The 17,723-nt window shown below is 38.7% G+C and overlaps 3 protein-coding genes across 7 annotated transcripts; all 3 read right to left on the reverse strand.

Moving 5' to 3' along the window:
• Positions 1 to 7,070: 7,070 nt before the first annotated feature.
• On the reverse strand, positions 7,071 to 9,261 carry LOC108099742 (glutamate transporter polyphemus). Of its 2 annotated transcripts, none has more exons than XM_017203367.1 (6): positions 9,193 to 9,260; positions 9,098 to 9,142; positions 8,885 to 9,035; positions 8,343 to 8,825; positions 8,099 to 8,277; positions 7,071 to 7,815 (listed from the first exon to the last, which is right to left on the reverse strand). In XM_017203367.1, exons 1-6 carry the CDS (start codon positions 9,204 to 9,206, stop codon positions 7,269 to 7,271), a joined length of 1,419 nt encoding a protein of 472 aa, XP_017058856.1. In that variant the 5' UTR covers positions 9,207 to 9,260; the 3' UTR covers positions 7,071 to 7,268. The 2 variants fall into 2 exon arrangements, with proteins under 2 accessions (XP_017058856.1, XP_017058857.1); XM_017203368.2 differs by lacking the exon at positions 7,071 to 7,815 and adding an exon at positions 7,963 to 8,041 and having other exon boundaries at positions 9,193 to 9,261.
• Positions 9,262 to 10,834: 1,573 nt separating this feature from the next.
• LOC108099739 (glutamate transporter polyphemus-like) lies at positions 10,835 to 13,526 on the reverse strand. 3 transcript variants are annotated; one of them, XR_001771939.2, is made up of 8 exons: positions 13,460 to 13,526; positions 13,365 to 13,409; positions 13,152 to 13,302; positions 12,605 to 13,087; positions 12,361 to 12,539; positions 11,326 to 11,966; positions 11,067 to 11,164; positions 10,835 to 11,008 (listed from the first exon to the last, which is right to left on the reverse strand). XR_001771939.2 is itself a non-coding variant. In XM_017203363.2 (6 exons), exons 1-6 carry the CDS (start codon positions 13,471 to 13,473, stop codon positions 11,423 to 11,425), a joined length of 1,416 nt encoding a protein of 471 aa, XP_017058852.1. In that variant the 5' UTR covers positions 13,474 to 13,526; the 3' UTR covers positions 11,299 to 11,422. The 3 variants fall into 3 exon arrangements, 2 of the variants coding, with proteins under 2 accessions (XP_017058852.1, XP_017058853.1); XM_017203363.2 differs by lacking the exons at positions 10,835 to 11,008; positions 11,067 to 11,164 and having other exon boundaries at positions 11,299 to 11,966; XM_017203364.2 differs by lacking the exons at positions 10,835 to 11,008; positions 11,067 to 11,164; positions 13,365 to 13,409; positions 13,460 to 13,526 and having other exon boundaries at positions 11,299 to 11,966; positions 12,605 to 13,091; positions 13,152 to 13,258.
• A 184-nt stretch (positions 13,527 to 13,710) lies between these two features.
• Positions 13,711 to 15,800, reverse strand: LOC108099790 (proton-coupled amino acid transporter-like protein CG1139). Of its 2 annotated transcripts, XM_017203419.1 has the most exons (8): positions 15,650 to 15,800; positions 15,536 to 15,589; positions 15,315 to 15,465; positions 15,137 to 15,258; positions 14,853 to 15,079; positions 14,491 to 14,621; positions 14,254 to 14,432; positions 13,711 to 14,191 (listed from the first exon to the last, which is right to left on the reverse strand). In XM_017203419.1, the coding sequence occupies exons 1-8, from the start codon at positions 15,745 to 15,747 to the stop codon at positions 13,759 to 13,761; spliced, it is 1,395 nt and encodes a 464-aa protein (XP_017058908.1). In that variant the 5' UTR covers positions 15,748 to 15,800; the 3' UTR covers positions 13,711 to 13,758. The 2 variants fall into 2 exon arrangements, 1 of the variants encoding a protein (XP_017058908.1); XR_001771946.1 differs by lacking the exon at positions 13,711 to 14,191 and having other exon boundaries at positions 14,322 to 14,432; positions 14,491 to 14,602.
• Between the last annotated feature and the right edge of the window lie 1,923 nt (positions 15,801 to 17,723).

The raw sequence follows: 17,723 nt of genomic DNA on the forward strand, positions 1-17,723 counted from the left end.
TACGGGCTATAAAGTACTAAGTAATTTCGACTCTCTTTTTAATACAACTTCTCCATTCTTTGATTGGTGTCATTTTTTAGCTACTTTACTTCAAGCCTTCTGTTTAATAACTCAAGGCAAAATTCAATAAAAGTAAATTTCAAAATAGGATTAAGCCAGTAATTTCAAGAGGTTTTCCTCAATCGCTTTAAAGTGTTTAAATATAAATTGAAAATACCTCCAGCGGGCAAATCTTGACTATACCTTTAATAACACCCCAGCCAAGTTGAGTATTTAAATAATGGTATATAGCCTTTTTCGACTAGCCTACAGAGTATTTGAGGGGAGTAAGTCGGCTTGATGAGCAACTGATTAACCTTTTGTCTCGTCTTTTACTCGTCGCATAAATCCAGCCAGCCCGTTTTCGATTTGAACTTCTGTTAATTTGCAATTTATGCGGGGCCGCTGGCCAAATCGCTGCGGCGCACTTCCATCTCCATTTTCATTTCCATTTGCCGGGACAAGTTTACAGGCGTTTCGGCCGGCAGTTAGCTGGCCAATCCACCTGCCCGATCGATGGCCAGATAAATGGCATTTTATTAGTTGGCTACTTACCCGGCTTACTCGCAACGTAAGTCGCCAATGGCTGGGATGGCAGCTTAATGTCAGTGGCACAATGTTTGGGCCATGTTTATTGGGATTAGTTGCCTGAAATTATGACCAATTTGTCGGGTTCAATGAGATGCAGCACCGCTCTGCCTTTCAAGTCAATTGGATGCAAAGAGGCTCCTCTTTGGGACTCGAAGTGCTGCAGGACCCATAATCCATAGAAGGCGCTCCTCCGGCACTTATTTTGCGTACATTTTTGGCAAGCGAAATAAAATTAAAGCCTTAAACAGATAATGCCCCATCAACGCACTTTCCTACGCTGCCCGCCGGTATTCAATGCAAATCCTGCCTCACGAGCCTCAAGCTGGCTGGAGTTGGAGTTTTGGATCGGTTTTGGATTCGGATTCTGATTCGGATTGGGGTGCGGGTTAATAGAAAATTTATAATGCCAGCGCGCCATAAATTTGCAAAACATCCACCCACATGCCACGATGGATGGCCAAGGAGTCTTTTTGTGTGGGAAATAGGCATAAAAACGCTGTAATTTGCAGTTGACAAATACGCAAAGCTCCTTACCGAGTCCGGGCTGCAAAAATTAACTCATATTGCCAGTTGCTGGCCTTTGGGAGATTTAGGCAGAGGTGTCAAGGGGAATTTAACACTGAAAAAAAGGGGATGTGGTTACAGCGGAAGTAGTTAACATATAAAAGGCAAATAAAGGATAATGAAATATTATAAAAGGGATTTTTAACCTTTAAATTCGCATAAATGGTAACAAAATTCGTAACTTCCCTTTCTAAATAATTATTTTTTTTTTGTTATTTAAAAAAAATCGTATTCTTGGCCCCTTCGGTATTAATAAAAGGAAGTCAATTGTAATAAGTAATTTTTTAAATTATTTCAATCCTTACAAAAGCGTAAATTTCTTTTCTGAATTAATTTAATTTAATTAAATATTAATATATTAATAAAGTATTTAATATATTTTTTATTTCATATATTTAAAATCTGGTTGTTAGATTCAATCTATACCTTCATAAGAATATATTTTGTCAAACTCAAGATTAATTAACAATTTACTAACAATTCAGTTCTTGTCTTTTTAAGGTTTCCATTCTTATTGATTTACTAAAAATATTTCCTTTATTTTTATTTTCATGCGCTGGTAATATTTATCTAATCTGTTTTTTTTTTCTGAGTGTAGAGGCGCAGGAGCAGCTTGAGCTTGAGAGGCCCGAATGATTTATGCCCGCAGTGCGGCCTACGAAGATGTGGAGAGGGGAAGGCTGGGGGACAGGAGTTGCCACAATAGCAAGGGGTAGTGGGAGGCTCTGCGCGCCGGGCGAGAGTGTTTTGCTCCCTCCTCTAGTTCCCCATTCCCACTCCCAATCCCACTCCCTTCCACTGCCACTGACCCCTCCCTCCCCTCCCCCTTTTAAACATCCCACTCTGCAGGTTCTCCTACCTGTTGTGGCTGCGCCCCAGGCTGCAATTGTCTGCTTAAAAGCGCTCATTCTGTCCACAATGAAGCCACATAACTTGGCCGCAGTTACCGTCTGTTACCTATGGCCATTGCACTCCCCTTTCCTTCCCCCTTCGATGTGATGATTTATTGTGGATCCCCGGATCCCTGGGTTCCTCCGCTTGGCTCCTTGGCTTCTCTGCTCCTTTTGCGAACCCAGCACGGTAGCTGCGGCTCCTCTCGCCGAAACCGAATTGAAACTTTATTTAATAAGTTGATGTTATTTGTTAACTGCGCGAAGGGCGCTTCGAGAGCTAAACTGAGTTATGTGGCTCTTGGTGGGGAAAGTGGTAGGGAAAGGGAAAGGAGCGGGGGTACAATCTAATGCCGACCGGTGTACACCCAGAAAAACAGAACTCCTGAAAGGCAGTACAGCAATCCTACTCCAATATTTCACCTGTCTGCTCTCGTTCAACTCTCCTAAATGAATACAAATGGTTGTTTGAAGTGGAAAATAGTCAGACTAATGTTAACATGTAAAAAATATTATAAGTTTGATTATATTTATTATAGTAGAATCGATCCAAAAATTTGAAGAGTGTCGGCTTGAATTTGTGACTTTTGTCTAAATTCAATTATGAACAAAATAAATTCCTATAGAATATTTTATTTAAATAATATCTAAATAAAATACGTCGTAAATCTCGTTAAAAGCAATTGGCACGGAACATTATTAGTTTATTTTTAGCTTAATTGAAATGAACAAATTTAGAACTATTTGGTTCTATAAAATATATAAAGTAGAGAGTCTTTTAGTATATGAGAAACTTGTATACTTTTTGATTTCAAATAAAATCTGCTCCTAAACGGAAGTTAATAATGAGGAGCTAAACGAGTATAAAGCAATAGCATGCCGGATTTATTTGACACCATTCAGATTTGACCAGGTGACCGGTAATGGAATGCATTGGCGGACACACTTGACCCCATTGCCACCGGATCGGACCTTCTCCACCTGCCCAATCCTGCGATCCGGCGATCCGTCGGTCCGTCGATTTGTGCGTGTGTCAGGTGAATCGCATTAGAAAGTCGGGACGGGATCGGCGGACTGATCGGCGGCTGGCACTTTAATCTGAGCCGCGGCACACTTGCTGACAAATTGCTGATAAATAAAGCGAGAGATTTGCAATAATGCCTTTCTAATTTCATGCGTCGCCATCGTCATCGCCATCGCCTCGACTCCTTGCCATTGGGCATGCAAAGCGCACAAAAAAATCTCCAATCCTGGCATGGCGCCTCCATTGAGATCGGCACTCGGTCCCGGTCCCGGTCCCGGTCGGTCCGTGGCCCCGGTTCAGTTTTAAACATTTTCCACACGTAACGCGAAAGTTTGAATCATTTGTCCAGCGCACTACGCAGCGATTTTCATTTAAAATTCTTGTCACAGACATGTAATTGCAACGCGCCAACGACATCGTCGATTCGATTCGACTCCGATGACGACGACGACCACGACGACGACTTCGATCCGACTCCATCGCTTTGGACAAACCAGATACACTGGGGGAAAAATATTTGTAATGTCCTATTGGCCGCTTAAAGAAAATTTGTTATTTATTGATCCTTATTTTTTTTATCAGGAATAACAAAATAACAATCCGTGTATTTCCAATATGCAAATAAAATCTTTTTGAGATTATGCTTTTTCCAAAAAATATTACATTATTTTTGAAAAATTAATTGGCCAAATTTTATTAATATTAATATATCAGCAATTCGTATTTTGATTTTAAAATGATGTGGAAGAATTTTTCAAAAAAAAGCTTTCTTATCCCAATTTAAACGTAATTAATAAGTAATATAATGTAGTTTTAATATGTAGTTATACATTTACATTTAGTTATATTTTTTTTAAGGTTCCGGTTTTTTAATTTTAGTAACCTATTTTTTAAATTTGTAAAGTATGATTTCGAATTATATTTTTTCATTGTGCAGGCGGATCTATAGGCTATTGACAATCCGTTTGTCAGGCGCGATGGCCGCTTGTACTGTTGCTTGCCTCCCCCTCCCCTCATCCACTCCCCCACTGGCCCGTTGCAATCCCCTTCGCCCCCTTCCCCCCCCTTCTCCCGTTCTCCCCCATCCTCCCCGCCCCTTGCCATCTTGTTGGCGCTCTGTGTTGACACAGATAAGTGCGTGGCGGCGGCGATAAGTAGCGTTTTATGCATTAATTTCTGCTCAAAAGAGCATTATTTATTACGCATTAATGCGCTGAATTAACGTTTATTTAATTAATATTAATGCGGCCGGCGCTCTTGCGGTTTGCTGCTGCAGCAAAGCTTCATGTTGCTGCCGTGCTGCAGCAGTTGCTGCTGCATTTTGGCATAGATTTTTGGGTCAAACTCCGCCAGAGCAATCCTGTTAAAGATTGTCAATAAACGGCTATTCATCTCAGTAATCGAGTCATGCTTTTGATTTTAGAAAGGAAGCTTTTCCTGTCATATTTATGATAAACTTTATAAATAACTTGGCAAGCTTATTATCAGCATTTTTTGCAAATAAGAAAACCTAAAATATTATGACGCAAGACGTTGCTAAAAACTAAACTAATCAACTTAGTCATTGTTTCTAAAAAGCAAAATAAATAAATAAGGAATTCTAAATCAAAATTAACAAATTTCCTAAAATATATATTTTTCGTTCATAAACTTTGGAACATAAAATTGCAAGCCAGGGATTTGGAACATATATTTTTATAATTTTTGAAACCCAATTTTCAAAGTGTTTAGTTATGTGTCATGCTACTTGTGTATTGTATTATTTATTTTATTATCTCTGCTGATCCCCAGCAGTGACCCTCAAGTTGTGCAAATATTTTACCACAAATCGAAGCGGCCGTCGATCTGGGATTCGAAAATGAAATTGAAATCGAAAGTAAAGTCGGCGGGCAAATACATCACTGGCTCTCCTCGAGATATCCGAAAAATCCGAAAGGAAACGGGCGTTTCGATAGGTAAATATTTGCTGTGCGAAGATAAGGGTTCTTATTTTGTTTTTCTTTTCTTAGTTTTTTTTTTTTTTTTTTTTTTTTGGGTAATCGATCAGTGTCATTTGTGGGTGGGGGCGTGGACCTCGCAGCGCAATAAACCCAATAATTTATAGACCAATCACGGACGCAGTGCACGCACCGCGAACAAGTGAAAAAATCATAGTCCAAACACACATAACGCATTAGAGGCGATCTCCTCCGAAGGAAGAACTTACATCGGTGGATCGGAGAATCGGTGGTTTGGTGGATGGGTGGATCGGTGGACTGTGTGGATGGGGGTGCAATTTATAGGATAGACAACGCACAGCGGGAAGTCGCCGAGTCGCCAAGGAGAAGCATCATCCCAGTACCTGCCTCATTGCCAATTGATTTATACAAACGGCAAAGCAACGGAACACAAATTGGCTGCCTCGAAGATCTCTCTTCTTTCTTCTGTTTTCTTTTTTTTTGTTTTCAGTTTTTTTTTTTCCTTTTTTTTGTTAGCATGGCTATGGGAAATGATTTGTTGCACTTTGGCTGCAATCACAGTCGCAGTTGCGTATACGCAGAACTCTTTGGGACCGCTGCTTAACCCGCTGACCTCCTCGCTGGGAGGGATTGAATGGCCTGAAATATAAATATAAATAAGAACTGCGAAGCCACACGAGACACGTGTGCAGCTAGCTTTTCCGCGGAAAAGCGCTCAGATATGATCGCTTTGCATGCCGGCTGCGTAGCTAATTAGAGCCTTAAATGGACGGAAAATCCCCCGGCGGAAAGTGAGATTGCCGCCAGGCGTTGGCAAAAAATGCCACACAAAATGACAGCGGACCCGTTGACCGTTTTTGGCCAAAAGTCGTAGTCAAGTGGTGATGGTGTTGGTGGTGCTGGTTGTGCTGGTGGTGCTGGTGGTGCTTGTGGTGTTGGCAACGGGACAGCCGCACAACCACACCAGTTTATCGGTCCGAAACGACCCAAAACAATAAATTACGCAATCCAAATGCTCAACTGCAGTCCATCAATGGCATAATGAGGCAGTCTCGAGATTCAGAGTCCCAGTCCCAGCGTGGATGCATTACCATATCGGCATAAATTCCGGAGCACATCGTTAAGTGGGCTGACGAGTGGTCGGCGAGCAGAAGACGTGTGCTGAAACAGGTTGCCTCCTTGCCGTTTTGCTGCTGCTTCATGCCTCATGTTGCAGGTTGCACTTTGCAGGTTGCCGGTTGCCGGTCGCCGGCTGCCAGTTGCCAGTTGCACACTTGCCACAAGCCGCATGCCGCCGAATGCCAGTGGAGGCAGCACCACCAAACTCCCACAGCTAATGAGGGAATTACCCGCAATGCCAATGCCACATCGCCATCGCCTTTGCCATCGATAATGGTCTTGTGCCTTTGGGCGGGGGTTAAATCGGTGGGTGGTGGAGCAGCCGACCTTTGGGGTTGGCGCCTGCCGCCCGGAAAGCCTTAAATATTACTCAATCTTGACTCGTGTTCTTAATGATTCAGCCATTTGCCGCTCAAAACCTCAGGCTTGTATTCCCGTGAAACTATGTTTCCATTAAACCAATTTAAATCTTAAATAGTAATATTAACAAATCCAATTACTCTAGCATTGTTAATGTATTATTTGCTGAAATACGTTTTTAATTACGGAATTTAATGTCAAATCTAAAAATAATATTCCCTGATTCCCCTAAAATTTTTAAAGAGTAATATCAAAAATTATTCAACTAATAAAAATAGCATACATGACCCTTTTAAAATTTTTTTATATTTAAGAAATATTTATTTTTAATTAATAATAATTAGTAGGTACTAATAACAACAGCATTCGCATTCGCATTATTTTTTTTATTTCCAAGACTCAAATAAAAAATATTGTGTATATAATTGTTTTTTGTTTTTTTAAGGAATGAATGGATTGCAAACGATAAACAAAGCCCTGGTATCTTAATTATTGTTCATAAAGTTTAGAAATGAAAACCTTTTATTTAAATACTCAATTATATTGTACTATTAGATAACATTATACATACATTACTGTGCAAAAGTAATACATTTACTTGGGATTTCGTTTTTCTCCGATTGTTAAAAGAAATTTTTTGTATTGTATAAAAAAGTTGCGAACAACCATGTTCAACCATCAGAGGAAATATTTGACTGATAATTTCTAAAGGTTTTGTTTTTCTTAGAAAAACCTTATGGCAGCTCCTTCCTCTGCAACAGCGGTGGTTTTCATTGCGGCGGCGGTGGTGTTGTCTACTGTTGTGGTGCTCGCCTCGGTAGTTGGTTCTTCAGTTGTGGTCTCTGACGCATGGCCCCACTCTTCAATCATTTCCAATATCGCGAAGACTGTGCCATTCACTAAAATAAGAATGCCAATGACTGCGATTAAGATGTCCTTCACGAGCTTCCACTTCAGTTTTCCGTAGTTATATTCCGGCGGATAATACAGACAAATCTCGATCAGAGCGGGAAACACCAAGTTCAGCAGCGATATGGTGAAAGCTCCAACCAAGGACAGCAAAGGACCCAGATTCGGAATTATTAAACCAGTTATGGTAGTACACAAGACGTAAGCCACCCGAATAATCAGCTCCTTCAGCACCGGATGCTTTAGTTCTTTATTCTTATTCCAAAAGTGGTTCATTATAATGTCGATTACCACGTAACCGGACAAGGGATAGGTCAGGAAAATGGCCATGGCGATGAAGGCCTTTGCCACTTGAGAAACTCTGCGGGCGGTTGTTTTTTGAGGGAAAGTTATGAACGCGAAAATGTGAGCAATATCATTTTAATTTTGGTATTTGCAATAATATATCTTTTACCTTTGGGCAGAAAAAAAACACATCTTGAAATAAGGGCATTAAAAACTTTAAATATTAACAACGCTGAACTCAATTCAGAAAGAAAGCTCATATATGTATATCCTTCTGAGATTTCAGATATATATCACATAAGCTAATCGATATACTCGTACAAAAATAAATTTAAATATATTTTTTTTGTCGAACTTACATATCATCCGAGGGAATGTTAAGGGATAAACTGGCTTTAATTTCGTCCCCATATCGCCAATAGCCCATGATGGCAATGAAAATGTATGAGACCAACACCAACGCTACGGCCCTATCAAGAATGCCGAACCAACCGATGTAATGTTGTGGGTTGGTCATCTGGGATTCGATTGCCAGCATCTGGAAGAGTGTTTCAACTTACAAAACGAAAATATAAAACTAAATTATTAAATTAAAGAACTTGCCACGCCCACCGACGTTATGGAGAACAAGGCGATGCCAAAAAATAAAGGCAGCTTTTCTAGTTCGCCAAAGAAAATAGAGCGGTCCGATATCGAGGGCAAGTCCGAGAATACAAAGTACATCATCATAATGAAGCCGAGGTATATGAAAATAGTGGCCATAATATTGAAGGGTACAAGGTACTTTAACTGGCGAATCAAAAATGGGGGGATCAATAATAGTCCGATAATGGCGATATAAACCCGCAAATCAAGTTCGGTCCAGTAAAAATCCAAAAGCTGCTTGAAGCTGGCTGACACAAACACAATATATACGACACACACACCGTAGTGCGAACAAGCCAATACTACATCGACTATATAGCCTCCTGCTTTGGCGCAGCTTTTGAAGCACTTGGGTCCCTGGCTAAAGGAATAGTTCATCGACTCGGGATACGTGGCATAGCCCACATGCATTCGGCGGGAGCACTCGACCATGGATATAATCTATCCAGAACGCAAAACTAAAGTTAGTATTAAATTCTATATATTGGTATCAAGCTTACCAACAACTGCATGCCATGGATCAGCAGGAAGCAACACAAGGTGAGCAAAAAGACACCGTTGATTATTCCTGCAAAATAAAAAGCCATGGGCAAGGCCAAACATCCAGTTCCCACCACGCATTTAAGGAGCGACACAAAGGCTCCAAAGTCACTTAAAAAACATGTAGAACTCAGAAAACTACACATTCATTTTTATAGAGAAAGAAAACTTACGACAGCGGCTTTTCAACATCTCGATTGTCGTAGGGATTATAGCCTCTGTGGATAAGTGAGTTAGATATTATGTAATCAATTGCCAGTTTCTTTACCCTTTATCGGCCATGTTTGAAATAATAATTAATTTTGTTTTGTATTAAAAATACAAATTTAAAACAGTTGTGCGAATGGAGTTGTAGATAATAGTGACACAATTCACATGACCTATCATTCTTCAGGCAGAAAAATAACGATTTTCAACACCTTTTAAGGAACTTTCAGTTATACACGATAAACTAAATAAAATAAATATTTTTTTTCAAAATATAATAAAAATCATATTTTTCGGCAAGCCGAAGCTTATACCCTTGCTGTAATCAAATATCTCAAACAAGATACATAAAGGCAAAACAACATCGAAGCTATGTCGATTTTTATACCCTCGCAGAGCAAAGGGTATTATAATTTCAGTCAGAAGATTGCAAAGCAGTGAAGGAGACACCTTAGACCCCATAAAGTATATATATTCGTGATCAGCATAACAATCTGAATCGAAATATGTATGTACGTCTGTCCGTCGGTCCGTCTGTCCGTCTGTCTGTTTCTATGTAATCCAGTCTGAAGCTATCCTGCTGAAACTTTCCCAAAAGGTGTGTAGCTATTGCACGCAGTATATAAGTCGGAACGGGCCAGATCGGACGACTATATCGGATCGCTCCCATACAAGAGAATGAAATAAAAAATTCTCACGCCGTTGTTTTTGATCAGATCGACTTGATTTCTTCCCGATGGCGTTTTCTAACTACTAATAAATTTTATCGAAATTTGATAACTATATAGCCATAATAAAGATAAAAAAAAATGTATATATAAACAATGGCAAAAAAATAATAACGTCGTTGTTTATTATAATAATATTATATTTATTTATTATTTATAATATAAAAAAAATTGCCAGGGCAAACTTTACAGTTTCCAACTGGGGGAGACTTTTTGAAATAATAACTATTTTAAGGGGGGGTAAGGTTTTAAAATTTTTTTTTTACATTTTTTTTTTTTATTTTTTTCTGAATGATTAATATGTCGAGAACATTGTGTAAAAATTTTGAGTCAATTAAAGTCAAACTAACGGAGTTACAGCGTTTTAAACAACCGTATGTGGGAGTATTTCCACGTATAAAAATACTTTGAATCGATTTTGCCGAAGACGTTATTTGGAAAGTCGGTGAACATCAGAACTCAAAATCTACTGAACCGATCCTTTTCAAATTTTTAACACAAATTCTCAACATAAATACCCAGATAATCAGGAAGAGCTTTTTTTAATTTTTAATTTTTTTCTATTTTTAAAAAATAAATTAACAGCGATTTTTAAGCTAAAATCGCACTTTTCACTTTCAAGTGCTCCCAAAAATAGACAAAAAATAAATTAAAAAAATCTCTTCTCGATTACCTCGGGAAATTCATTATCTTTACAACGCATATCACATTTTATTTTTAAGATGATCCGTTAACGCCCTATGATGTTCACCGCAAAACAACTTTTTCTTTAGGCGCTTCGGAAGATTAACCGCCACAGGCTTATTTCTTAATATTTTTTAATAATTTTTTTTCTAATACTCTTCAAAAGTTAAACAATAACATGTAATTAAGCTCAATAAAATAAACTTACTCATTTTGCCGCAAAAAAAATCAAACATGGCCCTTTTTTTGACCTTTAAAACCTTACCCCCCCCCTTAAGGTAACTTCAAATATTTAAAATAAAATTATTTTTTACATTTCTTTTTCTGGTAGAAAGATAACGTCAATAACTAATAAAACCAAAGACGGCTTAAAAAATAATAACCACGAACATTCCTTGATTCAAAACTCCTCAGGAAACCCAAGAAGTTTTGTGGTGTTTTCATACTGCGACCAAGCGCAAGGATCTACATAAACGGAAATGAATCACAAAGGGTTTTTAAAAAGAAATTAAAGTTAACCCACCACTCCAACCGATTCAATGGCAAAGAGACCAGTGCCAAAAAAGAGGGGGAAGTTTCTTATTGGCTGTGTTGCTTGAAGCTCGTTGAAATTAGGAAGACCTTAAAAATTAGATAAAAATTATACAATAAGCAAAAGTAAGAAGAATGCACTTATGAAAACAGATTTTTCTTGTCAATTAAAGAAAAATATCAATTTATGTTATTAAGATGCCATGGAAAGTGAAACTCAAAAATTAAAACAGCTAAAAAAATACATTTACTTGTAATTTGATTTTTTTTTCTATCGAATAACCATGCTCGATATCAGAGAAAATAAAATAGGTATATCACTGAAAATTTCTGAGGAATTTGTTTTTCTTAGAAAAACCTTATGGCAGCTCCTTCCCCTGCAACAGCGGTGGTTTTCATTGCGGCGGCGGTGGTGTTGTCTGCCATTGTGCTCGCCTCGGTAGTTGGTTCTTCAGTTGTGGTCTCTGACTCAAAACCCCACTTATTAATCATTTCCATTATCGCAAAAGAGGTTCCATTCACTAAAATGAGAATGCCAATGACTATGAGAAGGATGTCCCTCACGAGCTTCCACTTCAGTTTTCCGTAGTTATATTCCGGCGGATAATACAGACAAATGTCGATCATAGGGGGAAACACCAAGTTCAGCAGCGATATAGTGAAAGCTCCAACCAAGGACAGCAAAGGACCCAGATTCGGAAATATTAAACCAGTTATGGTAGTACACAAGACGTAAGCCACCCGAATCACCAGCTCCTTCAGCACCGGATGCTTTAGTTCTTTATTCTTATTCCAACAGTGGTTCATTATAATGTCGATTACCACGTAACCGGACAACGGATAGGTCAGGAAAATGTCGATGGCGATGAAGGCTTTTGCCACTTGAGAAACTCTGCGGGCGGTTGTTTTTTGAGAGAAAGTTATGAAGGCGAAAATGTTTGCAATATCATTTTTATTTTGGTATTTGCAATAATATATCTTTTATCTTTGGGTAGAAGAAAATAGGTTATGTATACCACATCTCAGAATAGGGGTATTAAAAACTATAAATGTAAACAACGCTGAATTTAATTCAGAACTACAGCTCATATATGTACATCCTTCTGAGATTTCAGATATATATATAAGGTATATATATTACAAGATATAATTATAATAATATGATTATAATATTATCTATATTATATTATTTTGTTAATTATTTTGTTAAGCTAGTCGATATACTCGTACAAAAATAAAAATATATAACATATAACTCTTTCTTTAAAATTTTTTATTAAACTTACACTTCATCCGAGGGAATGTTTAGGGATAAACTGTCTTGTATTTCCTCCCCATATCGCCAATAGCCCATAATGGCAACGAAAATGTACGAGATCAACACCAACACTATGGCCTTATCGAGAACGCCAAACCAACCGATGTAATGTTGTGGCTTCTCCATCTGGGATTCGATTGCCAGCATCTGGAAGAGTGTTTCAACTTACAAAACGAAAATATAAAACAAAATTAATCAATTAAAGAACTTGCCACGCCCACCGACGTTATGGAGAACAAGGCGATGCCAAAAAATAAAGGCAACTTTTCTATTTCACCAAAGAAAATAGAACGGTCCGATATCGAGGGTAAGTCCGAGAATACAAAGTACATCATCATAATGAAACCGAGGTATATAAGAACAGTGGCCAGCAAATTTGTGGGTACAAGGTACTTTAACTGGCGAATCATAAAGAAGGGGATTAATAAGAGTCCTATGATGGCTATATAAGCCCGCAAATCAAGAACGGTCCAATGGTAGTCAAAAAGCTGCTTAATGTTGGCTGACACAAAAACAATATATACGACACACACCCCGAAGTGTGAACAACACAGTATTATATCGACTATATAGCTTCCAGCTTTGGCGCACTTTTTAAATACATTTGGTCCCTGGTTAAAGGCATAGTTCACCCCCTCGGGATACGTGGCATAGCCCACTTGCATTCGACGGGAGCACTCGACCAAGGACATAACCTATCCAGAAATCAAACTTTAAGTGGTATAAAATTCTATAGATGTGTATATATCGGTAACTCACCAACAACTGCATGCCATGGATCAGCACGAAGCAGCACAAGGTGAGCAAAAAGGCACCGTTGATCATTCCTGCAAAATAAAAAGCCATGGGCAAGGCCAAACATCCAGTTCCCACCACGCATTTAAGGAGCGACACAAAGGCTCCAAAGTCACTTAAAAAACATGTAGAACTCAGAAAACTACACATTCATTTTTATAGAGAAAGAAAACTTACGACAGCGGCTTTTCAACATCTCGATTGTCGTAGGGATTATAGCCTCTGTGGATAAGTGAGTTAGATATTATGTAATCAATTGCCAGTTTCTTTACCCTTTATCGGCCATGTTTGAAATAATAATTAATTTTGTTTTGTATTAAAAATACAAATTTAAAACAGTTGTGCGAATGGAGTTGTAAACAATAGTGACACAATTCACATGACCTATCATTCTTCAGGCAGAAAAATAACGATTTTCAAAACCTTTTAAAGAACTATCAGTTATACACGATAAAAGGGTTGATTATTCACAAATCTTTAAGAGTTTCCCACAGCGAGCTCAAAAAATATAAATTTTTCAAAATAAATTAAAAATCTTATTTTATTCAGGATTACAAGGTGCCTTTCTAAACTAATAATATTTGTAATCAACGGGAAAGCGACCGTGAAGGGTCCGCATTGTTATTACTGTGCCAGCCAATCCGCCAGCCAATCCCACAAAGATAAAGAGCATCGACCGGAAAAGGAATATTCTTCCCGGGCCGTAACCCCTTTCATAGAGAACGCAGATATCCACGATTCCCGGCAGGATCAATCCCAGTTGGGCCAAACAAAAGGATCCCACGAAGGAGAGCAGCAGCCCAAAGTCCGGATATTGAATGGCCACTAAAACAGAGGCAATCACAAATGCGATTCGAACCAAGAATTCGACGGCCTTAGATGCTCCCTCTTCTAATTTCGGCTCCAAATAATTCCTCCAAATAATATCCACATTAACGTATCCCTGCAGTGCATAACTAAAAAAAATTGCCATGGCAAACATTACAGTTACCAGCTGGGGGAGACTTTTTGAAATAATAATTATTTTAAGCTAACTTCAAATGTTTAAAATTAAATAATTTCTTACATTTCTTTTTCTGGTAGATTTTGCAGGACAGAGTTGGCCGTCTTTTGGCCATAGCGCCAATAGCCAAAAAAACCAAAGACGGCATAAAAAATAATAACAAAAAACATTCCTTGATTCAAAACTCCACAAGGACCCAAGAAGTTTTGTGGTGTTTGCATACTGCGACCAAGCGCAAGGATCTACATAAACGGAAATGAATCCCAAAGAGTTTTAAAAAAGAAATTAAAGTTAACCCACCACTCCAACCGATTCAATGGCAAAGAGTACAGTGCCAAAAAAGAGGGGGAAGTTTCTTATTGGCTGTGTTGCTTGAAGTTCGTTGAAATTAGGAAGACCGTAGAAAAAGTAGCTAAAAATTATACAATAACCTATGGCTCAAAAGTAAGAAGAATGCCCTCAAAAGAAACAGATTTTTCTTTCTTCATTAAAGAAAGATATTAACTTAATATGACATCTTGTTTGTATGGAATCGGGACATATTTATAAAAATAAATAATAAGTATAAATTTAATAAATAAATTATGCAAAATGAAACTTGAGAATTGGGAGAGCTAACAAACTTTCTTTAATTTAAAAAATTGTTATTACCAATAGCCTACCAAGTATGAGAAGAATGTTCGATACCAAGGCAAATGGCACAAGGCTCTTGAGATCTCGAATTAGAAAGGCTAAAACCAGAGGTAATGCTAGAAAAGCCATGTAAAGTCTTTCATCCAACGGCCACAAATAAATGTCTCCTAAATGTTTAAGACTTTTGGCAATAAAAATCACATAGACACAGTCCACTCCAAAGTGGTAAGCACACAACAAGACATCCACAAGGTAACTAAAAAAATTAATTAGAATTTATACAAATATTCTTAGATAATATAATCAAACCAACCCAAAGGGCTTGCTCATAAATTGAAATTGCGGAGGACCACAGCTTACTGCCAGTTCCACCGCTTTTTGATAACTAAGTAATGGATTTTCAAATCGATTTCCCAATTCATTGATGCGATGGAGCTGTAAATGGTTGAATATCGATTGAAAAGTTCTTAAAGTAGTTACAATAACTATACCAAAATGTGCATGGCATAGAGCACAAAGGCACTTAGTAAAAAACAGCTTATAAGTCCCATCAACCAACCAGAATGCAAGAAAGCCTGTGGCATAGCCAAACATCCAGTACCAAAGCCGCACTTTAGAACATTAATAAAGGTCTCAAAGTCTCTTAAATTACAAAAAGAAAGTTAGGAAGTTAGGAAAATTATTTTCCAGAAATAAATAAATCTTTTCTTACGACAAAAACTTATCCTTGTTCGAAGAGAAGTCAGCTTGGTTGGCCAGTGGCGATCTATATGTAATTAAATTTCCTTTTATAACACTCTAAGTACTTAATCTTATATTGAATCACCCAAAACTCCTTTGGACTCCACCCAAAAGCCTTTGATGGAAGGACAGCTCCTGGTTTAAGCGTCGATGGCTGTTCAACTTCCTCTTTTTTCGCTTCATTTTAAGGAAAATTGAATCACTCGAAAGGGATTTATTATTTTTGTAGAGGGGAAGTCAGCGCCGACTTTGGTGAGCAATTATGCAAATGTGGAGCGCAGATCCCTCGGGTTGTGATCTCTGGAATCTGGAGTTGAGCTCGAGTCGGTTTTGGCCATTCAAGTTGCAGCTTCCAGGAAGGGTGGAGGTATTAGCATGGCCCAAAGCGGCGATTCTTTCCAGGAAAGATCCCATTCCGAGTCCAACCCTGCGATGTGTGGGCGTTGTTGCCCTGGCCCATGGAATTTGCTACCTAAATTATGCAATCGCCTTGGGGTCTTGGGCAAACTAATTAGTGTGGCCAGAGCGGGCATTTCTCAAATGCAGCCCCCTCCTCAATTGGCACCTGGCCATAAATCCACTGGCCTTCGGAGAACGGAGAATCTACAGTTTCTAGTTAGGACTTCCCGCTCCCCGCTTCCTGCTTCTTGCTCCTCACTCTCTCTTTAACTTTATCATTGTGTGGGGCCGACTGCCCGCTGTGAGCCACCTCCTCTTTTCCCGGCCGAATCAAATTGGAAATGCAAATGTCCCGTCGCCCGCGAAAAGCTGAGTGTATATTTTCCGGGGGCCAGAAGTCAACTAAGCAGATTTGTTTCTTTTCGGTACCTAGCATTACTTTCAAGATACAGTACTTTTCTTTACAATTTTCTGGGAAAACTCATCCATTGAGGGATACAAAATGTTTGAACTTTAGAATTTAAAATGTTCCCGTAATACCTTGCACATTTTTATTTATTTATTTAACAAAATTAAATCTAGCATACAATACTAAATCTAATGTATTTCTTAAGGATTGCACATTTTTATCTAAATATGATACATAAACTGGCAAACCTCCTTAATTTTGTGTGTATAATTTAGCAAAAAAGAAGATTTTTAAAATAATTAAAATGATAGTAACGTTTTAATTTTTTGTGCTTTGTTTTTTATCAAGAGATACCACTCCCTAAGGCTAAATCCTTTAAAATATTCATATTTTACCTTATACCTTATCATAAACTTTTAGCCAAACCCGTTTTTACCTATTGAAGCGGATATAACATATAGTACGAAATCATAATTGATTTTTTTGAGTAAGTCCGGCAAGTATGTAAACATTTTTCTTTTTCAATTTCTGATTGAGATTCCTTTTCTTTTGTATCTCATTTGTATAAATAAGAAGTTGAGTAGAATGCCTGATTTTTTTGCGTGCAGGTAGTGAATGGTTGATGTTGCTGCTGCTGCCACTGTTTTGTTGCAGTTGCAGTTAGATGTGGCGCATCATTAAAGTGCAGACAAATGGCAGTGCGGCATGTGCGGCACATGTCAGGCTGCACAAGCTTTAGAAACAGGTGAAAATGCTGGAATTCTGATTATCCACTGCAGCTTGAGTTGCTGTTGTTGCTGTTGTTGCTGCTGTTGCCGTGATTGGCAGCAACTGTTGCTGCTGCTGCTGCGGCTGAGGCAGCAACTTAAACTGTAACTTTCAGCGATTTGTCGTCGTTGTCGCTGTCGTTCTTCTGGCACTGGCACTTTGATGTTGGCCAAAACAGAACTATCGGCCAGACAGCGGCAACATGCGCATAATTATCTGCCTGCCCCGCCGGCAACATGGGGTGTGCAACATTCAACATTCCTCCGGCCACGCCCCCAATTCAATTTACAGCCGGAAGTGTGGGTGTATACTTATTTGATATACATTCTCGGTCCGATCGTGTTCCTTTCGCGAACCCCTTTGCTGCTTCATAAATCAAAAATTGCCGCAGCGGCAACTCCCGCACAAAAAAAGTAAAGAGTGGAGTAAAACCCAAATCAACAGTATGAAAAACGCATTTAATGATTGGCGAACAGCAGCAGCGAACAGCGGTCGACAAGCAGCAACATCGAGAGCAGCAGCAGCAACAGCAACAACGGCAGCAGCAACAACAGCAACAGCAACATAATAGGCCCATCTAGAG

Source organism: Drosophila ficusphila, unplaced genomic scaffold (genome assembly GCF_018152265.1).
Source record: "Drosophila ficusphila isolate 14025-0441.05 unplaced genomic scaffold, ASM1815226v1 contig_106, whole genome shotgun sequence".
NCBI classification, from domain to species: domain Eukaryota; kingdom Metazoa; phylum Arthropoda; class Insecta; order Diptera; family Drosophilidae; genus Drosophila; species Drosophila ficusphila.

Excerpts from the sequence above, each read along its gene's own strand:
- LOC108099742 (XM_017203367.1), bottom strand. Across the intron at positions 9,036-9,097 it reads GATGTTGAAAAGCCGCTGTC|TGACTTTGGAGCCTTTGTGT; the intron begins GTAAGTTTTCTT and ends ATGTTTTTTAAG. Across the intron at positions 8,826-8,884 it reads TCCATGGCATGCAGTTGTTG|ATTATATCCATGGTCGAGTG; the intron begins GTAAGCTTGATA and ends CGTTCTGGATAG.
- LOC108099739 (XM_017203363.2), bottom strand. Across the intron at positions 13,303-13,364 it reads GATGTTGAAAAGCCGCTGTC|TGACTTTGGAGCCTTTGTGT; the intron begins GTAAGTTTTCTT and ends ATGTTTTTTAAG. Across the intron at positions 12,540-12,604 it reads CCATAACGTCGGTGGGCGTG|ATGCTGGCAATCGAATCCCA; the intron begins GCAAGTTCTTTA and ends ACACTCTTCCAG.
- LOC108099790 (XM_017203419.1), bottom strand. The coding sequence starts at position 15,747 with ATGAAGCGAAAAAAGAGGAAGTTGAACAGCCATCGACGCTTAAACCAG. Across the intron at positions 15,259-15,314 it reads TCTATGCCATGCACATTTTG|CTCCATCGCATCAATGAATT; the intron begins GTATAGTTATTG and ends AACCATTTACAG. Across the intron at positions 15,080-15,136 it reads TTTATGAGCAAGCCCTTTGG|TTACCTTGTGGATGTCTTGT; the intron begins GTTGGTTTGATT and ends TAATTTTTTTAG.